This window comes from Mastacembelus armatus, chromosome 20 (assembly GCF_900324485.2).
Source record: "Mastacembelus armatus chromosome 20, fMasArm1.2, whole genome shotgun sequence".
In the NCBI taxonomy this organism is placed as follows: domain Eukaryota; kingdom Metazoa; phylum Chordata; class Actinopteri; order Synbranchiformes; family Mastacembelidae; genus Mastacembelus; species Mastacembelus armatus.
Genome location: NC_046652.1, coordinates 1932116 through 1944492, shown reverse-complemented (window position 1 = coordinate 1944492; position 12377 = coordinate 1932116). Strand labels below are relative to the sequence as shown.

The window sequence follows — 12377 nt, the reverse complement described above, 5'->3', positions numbered from 1 at the left end:
TATCAGCTGTAGAGAGGACGTCCTGATGCAGCTGCTGAGGTCACCCTGTTCATTTCTACAGACTGTAGTTGGCTAAATGTAGTACAACCACAATCGAAGTGACAGTTAAAGGAACGATTTGATTTACTTGTAGTGTAGTTGTAGCGCCTGTAGTCCATTAATCAATAGGTATCATTAATGAGTTCACAACTAATAGTATGCCATAAACATTTTCTATTGGATACAGATATGCAATGACCTTTACCCACAGTTTATACATTCACAAACAGTCTGTTCACATCATCTTAATCCAACCAGTCAAAATGTGACAGATCAGGTCTAATTTACACCTCATGTGCCTCGTGCACCATATGAATGAAATCCAAACGTTTACACACAGTCTACACTGGCCAGGTCACAAGCTGTCTTGTTTGTTTTATAAAAAAGGGTTAGTGCAAAATCAGCCCTTGAAATTTGGCAACTTGCATAAAACAGCTCAAGATTAATGTAGTACTTTAGCAGTTACAACACTTTAATTAGCTGGCAACCGTATCAACACAAACACATGAATAACAAACACAATATCAAGCTAAAGCTTAATGTGTCATTAAGAGGTTAAACTGATCAGTTTTAATATGATCAAGTCTCTTCAAATCAGTCGTTGATATTAGGTGATTTTCAACCATACTGAACTATTTATATTCTAATAGGGTCTAATAAATCTATATACAGTATATATATATATATATATATATACTGTATATATTTATATATGTACTCAGTGTAAAGGCTTCTAGAAAACATAACATAAAAACATAAACATGTGAACATAAAAAAATATGAATGTCATTCTTCTGGTATCTTGTGGGGAATGTGATTTACTAGCCAGCCACCATTTCCCGCAAACAACTTAAAAGAGTTTTGGAGTTTGCCTATTTCTTCAGGCACTTTTTCGCAGGTGCAGCAACACTGCTCATCTTTGTGCTTGGCCTTTTCCTTAGGTCAAGTATTTCTGACATTGGGGAAGGAGCAGTGTTGTGCCAACGTGCCACGCATAATAATAGGTTGCATCCCCCTGCCTTTTTCTCTTGCAAACTGTCTTCCACAGAGTAAAATCAGCTCATGGCTGTTAAGTTTGCACTATATGAGTGGGAACACAGCTGGATAGAGCAAAATAGACATTTTTGTGTGGACAGATGAGGAAAATCTGGGTTTTACTCCTGTCAAGACAAGTCATGTCTTTTATTAAGCTTAATCATCTCCTACAGCCCTGGTTCTATAAATATAAAACCAAATGCCTTGTCTCACATCCTCCAGGCAGAGAAACGTTCCAGGGAAGCTAATGAGATTCTGCCATCTTCCTACTTCCACCAGCCATCAGTTCAGAAATTATAAAAAGTGAGAATTTTAATTGTCATTGGACATAATACAGGGATTTTCAGTATTGTCTCTTATGTTTGTTCCTTTCTGAAAAATAAGGATGTTTTAAAAAGCTGTCATTTGTTTTTGCAAGAGGACAATTTTCCCATGCGAACAGGCTTGTCATTCTGGTCTAAAGTAGTGCTGCCCAAACTTTTTCTGCAGATAAAAAAAAAAAAAAAAAAAATCTAATTTATTTTAAACATTATAATTCATTCAAAACTGCAACTTCTTATTGAACAAAACAAAATAAATACATGGGATGATAACTTGTTTACTTTCAAACAGTCAGAAGCTAACATTAATATTTTCAGACACACATCACTGTGGTCTCTCCTCTCCTCATTGCCCATCACTGTATTGATGAAGCTGAGGGCGATATAGTGTCTGCCTCTTCATATTTTATTGTCTTTGCTTTGGAAGCTGTGCTCTGAGTTGATAAAGACTCATTCTGTTTTGTAGCACGATGCTTAGCTCTTAGTTCGGAGTCCTCTCACAAAACTGTCCATGTTAGACTATCAGTGCTAAACCATGGTAGCTCCACAACCCCCACAGGGGTCTGGATCCTCCATCTTATAGACCAGTGGTTTAAAGGATGAGACAAAATCTTCTTTCCTTGCTGCCTTTTTCCTGCACCTACCTGTGTCTGCCTTCACTTACCTTCTCCCTCTATGAACACTGTCTCAACAAGGAGACATCAAGAGTGAAGAACCTTTTTGTATCGATGATAATGAGTCCAACTGCCCTGGTGAGCATGCAAGCACACACAGTCCATGAAATAGCTCACCCCACAGTCAGGGACTACAGATCATATCAGGTCCGTTGGAGCGTCTCCTCGTTCGCTTTCACTGAGAGTTTTCAAATTGAGAGCATTATCTGCTGGTGATGGAGCTGTAATTAACAGAGCCTTAGAAGACACCCCAGAGAAAGGCCCACACTGTTTCATCATGATTACAAGACCAGACACTGCCAAGGTGCATTAGTGCAAAAGAAACAATTACTGTTGAAGCCCTATTGATAGTTGTAGGTCTATACACTCAAATGTAACAATGTAACAAAATACTTACGAAGCAACAGTGAATTATCTTATCTTATCTTAATCTTATCTTATCATATCTTAATCTTATCTTATCTTATCTTATCTTAATCTTATCTTATTGTATCTTAATCTTATCTTATCTTATTTTATCTTATCTTAATCTTATTTTAGCTTATCTTAATCTATCTTTGTGCCATGGAGCTGGAGCATTTGTCCTTCTATGTTTCATAACCTTAGGGGCTACGCTGTCAAGAAGGGATGTTACTGCAGATGAGAGGTCACTAGCGAGCTGTTCAGGAGAACTTATTGCTGTGGCGAATGGGGCTAGAAGAAAATGGCACAGTAGATGGAAGGGGTTTGTGTGCTTTGTAGCTGGACACAGGTGGTTTAGCAGGCTGAACTATTTCTGTCTTAAATTTAATTAGGTAGTGATCTGAGATGACCGTTGATAGTGCAGCAATGTTAACGTTGGAGACAGATAAACACCGAGCTGAGACCATATCTAGGGCAGCGTGTTTCTCTCCTGAACAATCTGTGAGAACATCAATAAGGGCAGAATCAGTCGGTTTATTAATGTTAACGTTAAAATCCCCTATAATAAAATTAGGAATGATAAAAAGTCACTGAAGTCATCCAAAAGCAGCGAGTACAGTCCTGGAGTGTGGTAAAGAACACATAAATACAGAGGAGTTGAGGTATTTACTAAAACTTTGAAAGACGTTCATGAGGAGGAAAGAGTGGGACACATATTAATATAAGAGTTAAACAGCAAGACCACTGCCACATCTAGCAGCCCTAGGAACATGGATAAATGAATAATTTGGGCAGGAAGCTTCAATTAGAGGTTGATCAAAGTCCAGAAAAATCCCGGTCACATCTTTCTTCAGTTTTGCATCATTAAATCAATGGCTTCTGGATTTAACAAGATAAGGATTAGAATAATTTTCTTTTTTATTACACAAAGTCAACAATAACAAAAGGGAGTTTTGCTTCACAATGATTCTGGGTGACTGACTGTGGAAGTACATGGATGCCAGAAAAAACAAAGAAAGCCATAAATTATAAGGTCCATGTTTACCCTGTTTTTGTTGGCACATCATGTAATGATGCAGCACAATAAAAATGCTCCTAGAATAGTAAATATAGGAACAGATCTTTGTTTTACTGCTACTGCTTTACAGCTTTATTTTATTGGTCCTTGGACACTTAATATGAAATGAAACGAGGGTATCATGCTGAATACTGGTCAAAAACATCTTCACTCCACTTTCATGTCTTGGGTTTAAAGCATGAAACCAAAGCAAGTAAAGGTATATTACTTCTGGACACCAAAGCACAGTCATTGTGCTACCTGAATAAGAATCCTTAAACATAGAAATTATACTTGTTGGAAGTTGTATGACCAAAGTGAGCTCTCAGGCATGATTTGGAAATATTGCAGTGGCAGTGATGATATAGTCCTAAGTGCATAAATAAGAGAATAAAACCGTCTAACATTGCATTTGAGCTGGTAATTGCAGGTTTCTGACCAGTGAAAAAAGCTTTCAAGACATACTGTGTGGCAGAAGCAAAATCAATTTTTATAGGCTTGGGTTTATAGATGGCTTGTGCTTTGTGCCAGTAAATGGTGCTCTAAATCTCATCATTGCATGGAAAAAAAAGCAAGTAAACATAAAATCACAACCTGTCCAAAAAAGATTCAGATTGCATAAAAGCATGTTACTTCAGTCACTATTACAGTTCAATTTCTCTCTTCATTTCGCTTGATCTTCCCCACTGGTTGACATCACAATAATTTGTGATGTAACAATTTCCACCTACACTGCACCTGGAACACCACAGTTGTATTATCTAAATCATTGTTTGGGCACTTAGAAAGGACATTGCTCTGAGTTGTTGGATCAGATTCATATACAGTAGAGCCTTCAGAATTTTCTCTAAATACATGAATGCACGATCGAAGAGAAAGCAGTAATGCAATGTGAAGTTTATGTTGTCTGGAATAGCAGCAGCAAAGTAGTTTCAGTTTAGTTGCAGTATTTATTTAGATATTTTCAATAGATTATGTTTGGGTTGGTTCTGTTGGTCATGCAGACAAGAAATATGAACATGTGCCATTCATTAGGTAAGTGTTGAGATGTTTCACAAGAAATGAAAACTGATATCTGAGGAAAATTCTTTCATGTACCGTGAATCATGGATATCAGTATGTACGATAGTCTGTAGCGCCTACCACAGGGGAGGAGTCTGAACAGTTTGTATCCAGGGTGTGAGGGGTCTGTAGTGTAGTCTATGCGGGAGGTTCACGTCAGGTCCCAAGAAATAGTGGATCCCAGAAACCCAAAGGTCTCCACAATAGACACAGTGATGTTGAGGATGATGAGAGGGTGTTCAGGGAGGCTTCTCATGAAATCCATTTCCATCTCTAAAGTCTTGAGCAGGTTCTGCTCCAGATGGTTCTGACTGCAACAGTGGACCAGCTGTTCCACTTTCCGCCTGAAGGGTCTCCTGAAGTGCAGTCATTAGTGTAGAGAGAAAAGAGCAGTGGGAAGAGAACACACCCATGGAGGACATCATTGCTGATGGTCTGGGTCCTGGATGTGATGTTCCCCTTCCACACCTGCTGTCTGGTGTCAGTCAGGAACAGGTGGAGGAACAACTAACAGGTGGAGGTGTGCACTGTGAGCTATAACAGTCTAAAACATTGTGGTTAAATTGTGTTAGGCCCCAAATAATTCCCAGTGACCTCTAGTTTTCAAAGCCAGACTTTTTCAGGTGACCTTATTTCAGCAAAAACAGGTCTCTCTGCATGTAGCTTGTTTCTGGTGGAATTTTCAAAGATAACCACATTTTTGGGGTTTTATTTGTTTCATACAGCTCGATGAACAGAATGTCCCATCATGTCCATGCAGGCAGGCAGAACAGTTTTACCGCCCACCTAAGAGTAACAGAGCTGCACAAGATTAGCAACTCCCCAAATAGAAAACAGTTCTAGATGAAAAAAATTGTTCTAAACACCAGAAATATGCTGTATGCTTGTTTCCTTTCTTTCCTTGTCTTTATACTCCATGCCTCCAACTTCCTTGTTTTCTTTACTACCTTCCTCACAAACTTTTTTCTTATCATTCCCTCATATTTAGCTGTACCGCTGTCAGAACTGTATAGCATACAACTGGGGGATGCAGACAAATCACCTCCTCAGGCACAGTAATTATTTGGTTCCTTTATTGTTGAATGTGCTGCTGTTGGCCTGAGGGGAGTCAAATATCTTTTTCTTGGAGGAAACTCAACACCTGCTTGGGGCTGCCAACACTTTCCAAAATTGTTTCAGGTGCTGGAAGGACACAAGCATTCTGAGATTGTCAAATTCAGAGGACAATGCAAGTTTATATCTATTTTGATGCATTCCTGCAATGTGCAATGAAGAAAGAACTTGAAATCTTCACTCAAGTATTTATGGGTACATGATATGTTTGCAGACAAAAACTGTTACATGACAAAAATGTCTTCATATGTGGTTACAACTACATCATGCTCTGTTAAAAACATTCAAGATATACATACTGCTTGCAAATACTAAATACTATTACTAAGTGTGGTTTTATTTCACTATAACGCAATCTAAATTTATTACAATACATCACAGCACACTGATGTGTGATGAGATTTGTTGGACTGGGCTGATACACATTTTGAATATAATTCACCTTATTCACCTAGCTCCATGTGAAAAACCAAAACAAGGATAGGGATCATGGCATCATGTCCATATTATGTTACAGTTTTATAGTTTTGTGCTTAACATAGTCTAGTTTAACAATGGTTATTATAAACAGACAAAGATCCCCCCTCGTGTTTTCATGTTGTTTTAAGAGCAGGCTAGCCACTGACAGGCTAGCTGGGCTAATTTGAAGTGTTAAAACAATTTCAACCAAATAATGAGAAATATTCCTAAAGGTTTTATAGAAACAGCCAGCCAGGATAGAAAAATATTTACTCAAATGGGGCAGGTACAGTACAATTAAAAATGTAAAACTGAAAACACCAGGTGGAAGCACAACAAAGATTGTACTGTTCTTACACTATTTATTCATTTATTTGCATTAATTGGTCTAATCCAGTATCCAGTTTTTATGTTGTTTTGTTTTTCTTTTGCTAAGCCACTGGGTATGAAGGACCCATTTGGATTTCTGTGTGGAGGTGGTTAAATCGGGGGAGTACTGGATTTTTATGTCATATAGATTTGATGATATGTAAATAAAACAGGCTGTGAGTCACAAAGAAGATTGTGACATAGGTGAATAGGGCGAATGGACAGTGAAGTAGAATTTATTGGCCAAGATGATTTGAAGCTGGACTGCAACTAAAAAAAAATGTAATCGCAGTGAACAGTTACTGTGAAAATGGTCAATATTAATACTTTTTTTTTCCTTGGGAATAGTCGATCCTCGTAAAGATGCCAGAGACTGAACACTGCATGTAAGATCTTTATTGATTGTCCTCCTTTTTAGAGTGTTACACCTCCACAACAAGTAAATTGGTGTCTCCTTTCCAGATACAATCTGAGTGTGTGAAGCTGAGATTGCTGAAGGCCGTGCACCATTCAGCTCTCAGGGTTTTGCATCTCTAGTGAATATGGATGAAGAGGTGTTAAAATACTGAGATATTTTAGTAGCTTCAATACTTTTATTCAGGGGTGAGTCTTGTGTTTCTCTCCACAGTTAGTTAAAGCAAGCTGTATTCCTGTTAGAGGAACAGGTCTAAATGGCATTTTAGGAGGCAGGTCAGGAGACCTAAGGACCTTAAGGAGACCAAGTGAGGTAGGTCTGAGAACATTAGCAAAACCACAGTTACTTATCTGGCCCCCGGGATCGAGTTTACTCAGGTTCAGGCTATCACACTGTGGTCTGGTCCTGGCCGGCAGGTTTCCAGGAGCTGCGACACTGTTCCTCTGACGTCTGTCAACCGAAGGCCTAGTGTGTCCGTTTGTCGTTGAGCTACTCTCGTCATTTGGTTGCTGACCTTTGGCTCTGCTGGATTATTCTGTGGAGCTTCACTGATGTTTCCTCTTGTGGATATTCACGCCAAACTCATAATGTTAAACTTCTCTGCACTGTGAGTGTCAGCTTAAGTTGAGCTATTTACTACAAACTCGAACTTAGCACCTCCACCCTCTTGTGGTTACTCGATTTTTTTCCTCTAAGTGGGAAAACGGGAGCAGGTCTCTGGGTCTGGGTCAGAGCAGATGTGTTAACTCTGCAGGGTCTGTTCATGATCCAGGAGAGCCTGGAAATCCAGCATCTCTAAACCTGAGTGGCCAAGACATGTCATATCAATAGTGATAATATTTATCATTCATTGTTATTGACTTCTAATTTATATAATTATATGTATACCACTCTGAATACATTTGTAGACAGTATATAAAAATGTTTTTTACTAGTAACTCATTCAAGAGCGGTTTGTTGTTGCCTCATCGGGTTCAAACTTTGGTCAACCTGACTCCAGCTTCCTGTCATGGTCTAAACACATGCTCTTTGGTTAATTAGTGACCTTAAATTGTCCATAGGTGTGAACATGAATGTGAGTGTTTGTCTCCTTGTATCAGCCCTGTGATTGACTGGCGAACTAAAAGTTGTTAGCCATGAGGGAAAATGCTGGCAATTGAACTTGCTAGCCGTAGGCTAATGTTAGCTTGAAGCCCCATTGTTTCAAACTGTTTCCTTCTTTTATAGTTAGCTCTGACATTTTTAATTCAACATACTGCATTTTATTAACATTTTGTAATGAATGGACGATGTACATGCCAAGTATCTATATTTTTATGTGTCTGTTCCTTGTAAAAACTGAGTCATCAACACATTTAACTGCAGTGGACTGTGTCATTTCTTACAGCAAATGTTTTTGTAACTCCAATGTGTAAAGAAAAAGGAGGAAGGGATACTCCCTTGTGTTTTGCCAATAAATAACTGAAACTGGAAGATATCACTTACCCTCATACATAAGTAGTTGGTTGTAATTTACACTTCCCAGTAAACATTGTGACATGCATGCACTGTAGTTTAATATCAATGTTAAGTATTCTGCTGATACTGTAGAAACGTATCAACACTGACATCTGTAAGAGTGAGACAAGTATCTTCCTCTTTGTTTAGATAGCCTGACAGATGACTTGATAAATCCTGTTATACTCTTGCTTTATTCATGCTATATGAAGAATAATGCATAGTGATGATAATCATTGTGTTGTAAGTTTGTGTCTTCTGAGTTAACATTGTTTCCACTGTAAATCTGATCTTTTTCTTGTTTTAGTCATCTAACCTTTATTATTTTTTAAAGCAAAGAACATTTTGAATTTGAGATTTAATAAAAAATTTCATTGCACTTTAATCCACACTTTACCTGACAACCCCTTAGAAATAAGATAAAATGATTGGTGCCATGGTATTTTTTTTACAGTTGTAAACTCTTGTCTCAGGCTATTATGAATTGCATTGCAGCATTTTAGCATTTGGCAACCCTTCAACTTCATGGATCTGTCTTTGTGGATCATATTTATTATTTTATTGATGTTCCTGAAGCTACACATCCCCTCTCATTCAACCCTTTTGTTTTTTAAATAGATTGATGTTTTTGTTCTGGACACATTGATTAGTTCAAGTAGAACAATATGTTGGAAATAGCTATGGGAGCATTGCAGAGGAGTTTTTACTACTCAAGTGAGTTTCTTTAGCACTCAGCTGTGTTCCCAAGGCCATAATATCTTCTGGGACACATTTGGACTTATATCATGACTCTTGTAGGTCTTTCTCAGATGCTCATGATAATTGATTAAATATGATTTGCATGTCATATTCACATGTGACAGGTGGTCTGTGATCCAGAGGGAGTGTTCCTATGTGCTGTGGCCTTTTAATGAGCCCATCCCACTTATATGCACACAGACTTCTGTTATTCTTGCTAGATGACTTATAATACAGTGACTTGAACTCACTGTGAGTCAGACGACAAGCAGAAGCCTCTCTGCTGGCCAGACGGTAAGTCAGCTCAAATTAGCAGGATACTCATTCCCAGAAACAGCTGCTTTTATTCATTGGTTCCTCAGAGGTTCACAGTCAAACGTTGTTTAACATTATTTTCTGGCTGTTTGCATGTTTTGCAGGGGAACACTTGCATCATTTAATAGCTGTAAGTGATCATTTTATAATTTCTAATTCTTACTGAGAATATTGTGAATATTTTGTTTATTGACTGCATTTCTGTTTCCAGCAGATTTTCCTGTTGGAGATGAAGATGGCAACTACAACATTTGATTACGACTATAATGACATTAATGAGACGTACACGACAGCCACACTATGTAGCAGGGACAGCGATAACAAATTAGGAGCTCAGCTATCCATCCTTTACTACTTTATGTTTCTCTTCAGTGTCTTTGGCAATGGGCTGGTCCTGGTCATCATCCATCGGTGAGCTGATTAACAAAAACTCTAAGCTTAAAAGTTTAAAGCAGCATGCATGGTTGAACAACATGAACAACACAGTGCCTATTTAGATTTGAGAGATTTATGTTGTACAATGTACTGTACACGATAACCTGCAAGAGGTTTAATAGTACAGAGAACAGTTCTTGTGCAGCTATCCTAAAAGTAGAACAAAAGCTTACACTGCTAAACAAACTACACAACTAGTTGCTCATCAGTGATCTGCCTTTTTTCTATTACTCCATGAGTGATCTATTTTTACAGCGCATACAGCACTGACAATAGATGTCTTGTATTTTGTGGACACATTTTTCATACTCCATCAGTGACAGCAGGTGCCACTACTGCAAAAGTACCACAGTGTAAAGTCCTACAATTAAAAATGTTACTTAAAGGTGCATTGAGTAAAATGTGAATTATTTAAAGAGCAATCTGACCACTGCTGCATATCCCACCCCCCATTTCCAGGTGTGAGGGAGAGTACAGAAGAAGAAGCAGTAGCAGCAGGAGCGGCAAATGAGCTTCACATACATAGATAACATACATATACCTCAAACTTGTACTTGAGTGTAGTGTTTCAATAGTACTTTCCACAGATGTATAAAATAGATGTGGGAGAGTGCACATTAAGCAGTGAGGTTTATATTACCAACAGTAGCAATGAACTACAAGCCTCCATGATTTCCAGCAAGAATGTGAAGACAATTTTAATCCAGTGCAGGGACAGAGCTGAAGCTGGGAATGTGTGACTAATATTTGCTCTTGCCGGTTTGTAGTCTAGAAAAATATTTTTGAGGGGAGTGGTTGGAAATCTGAGATTCCTTTTTACTTTGTTGTACATTTAATTCGAAATAATCTTTTACCCAGTCAAGACCATTTATTACACTGTGAAACAACAAAACCATCTCTAAAGCTAAGTTTCAAAGCAGCTGTACTTTTGTCAACACCCTGTTCATATGGCATGTTACTAAGCTAAGGATCTGCAAATTCACTCCAGTGCCACCAACCAATCTACAGATGCAGAGATTCCACTGAAACAATAAAATAGTGTGAAACGTCATTGTCAAAATGCTTGAACATATAGTTTGTTGTTATCTAATAGTTTTTTTTAAACGACCACCGTCTAGGTTTGAGAAGCTGACCACCGTGACCAACATCTTCCTGCTGAACCTGGTGATGTCCTCCCTGATCTTCATGAGCAGCCTTCCTTTCATGGGAGTTTACATGCAGATCTCCAACTGGATCTTTGGCACAGTTATGTGCAAGATTGTGGGCAGTGTCTACTACCTGGGCTTCTATAGTTCTGTCCTCTTTCTGACTCTTCTGAGCTTTGACCGACACCTTGCGGTCGTGTACTCGTTGGGCGCACCAAGAGTGAGGAACACCAGGTACGCCGTAATCTCCTGCGCTGTTGTGTGGCTGGTCAGTGGCCTTGCATGCATCAAGCCGATGATTCTACACACCACTTTTTTTAATTATCTTGAAAACAAAACGCACTGTCAGGAGTATCCTCGTGAATTAGATTTTATTAATGTGCAACAGCTGAGAAAATCTGGATTTTACATTGAGCTTTTTGTTTTTTTGATCTTCCCTCTGGTCGTTATTATTTGCTGCTATGTTAGGATTGCAGTCACTGTCGTTTCATCCAAGATAATCACTAAGTTTAAGACAGTCCGGCTGATATTCATAATTGTTCTGTTGTTTTTTATTTGCTGGACACCATTTAATATTGTCCTCCTGATACACAATGAAAGCTCTACCTGTGAGGATGCACAGAAAAAAGGTTATGCACTTCAAATCACTCGCATCCTTGCCTACATTTACTTTTGCATCAGTCCGATCTTCTACACATTTGTTGGGAAAAAGTTTCAGAACTATTTCAGACAGCTGCTGGTGAAACACTTCCCGGGGTTAAGAAGGTGCATTTCTACCAGTCAGTGCAACAATATTTCTACAAAAAGTACACCAAATGATTTTTAGGAATTGAAAGTCCTTAGTTTCTTAGGACTGTCATGTGTTAAACAAGCCACAGTTCTACAAACAACTTATTCTGTTTCCTTTAAAGACTTTTGTCATTTAGTGAATCTTTCATTTCTAGTTCTTGTATCACATTATTACATTTTAATAAGTTCTTTTACAAAATAGCTTAGGTGTCTTTCTGTCATCTGCTAATCAATAATGATCTTTTAAACCCCAGATCCTGATCTCTTCATCATAATTAATTTCAGAGAATCATGGTTATTGCAAACAAAATTAAGATATTGCAAAAGGTCACCGATCAAATTAGGGAAAGATGGTGATTACAGTTTGAAAAGGTAAATATTAAGTATTGGATTAGGACAGGATGTAAACTCTGCTCACCAGTCCAAAACCTCTACACCTTTACTTTCATTGATCGTAACCATGTTTATGCTGGACTAAACTGAGTTGTGTTATTTTTTTTTTAATAGTTTCAA

The 12377-nt window shown here is 38.2% G+C and overlaps 1 protein-coding gene across 3 annotated transcripts; it reads left to right on the top strand.

Moving 5' to 3' along the window:
* The first annotated feature begins 9406 nt into the window (after window positions 1-9406).
* On the top strand, window positions 9407-11901 carry LOC113121769 (C-C chemokine receptor type 1-like). 3 transcript variants are annotated; one of them, XM_026292537.1, is made up of 4 exons: window positions 9407-9474; window positions 9600-9625; window positions 9710-9906; window positions 11049-11901. In XM_026292537.1, exons 3-4 carry the CDS (start codon window positions 9725-9727, stop codon window positions 11899-11901), a joined length of 1035 nt encoding a protein of 344 aa, XP_026148322.1. In that variant the 5' UTR covers window positions 9407-9474; window positions 9600-9625; window positions 9710-9724. The 3 variants fall into 3 exon arrangements, with proteins under 3 accessions (XP_026148322.1, XP_026148320.1, XP_026148321.1); XM_026292535.1 differs by having other exon boundaries at window positions 9458-9474; window positions 9707-9906; XM_026292536.1 differs by lacking the exon at window positions 9407-9474 and having other exon boundaries at window positions 9546-9625.
* The last annotated feature ends 476 nt before the right edge of the window (window positions 11902-12377 follow it).

Bases quoted from the DNA above. Each gene is read 5' to 3' on its own strand.
- LOC113121769 (XM_026292537.1), top strand. From the start codon at position 9,725: ATGAAGATGGCAACTACAACATTTGATTACGACTATAATGACATTAAT. The intron at 9,907-11,048 runs GTGAGCTGATTA...ACCACCGTCTAG, and splicing joins GTCCTGGTCATCATCCATCG to GTTTGAGAAGCTGACCACCG.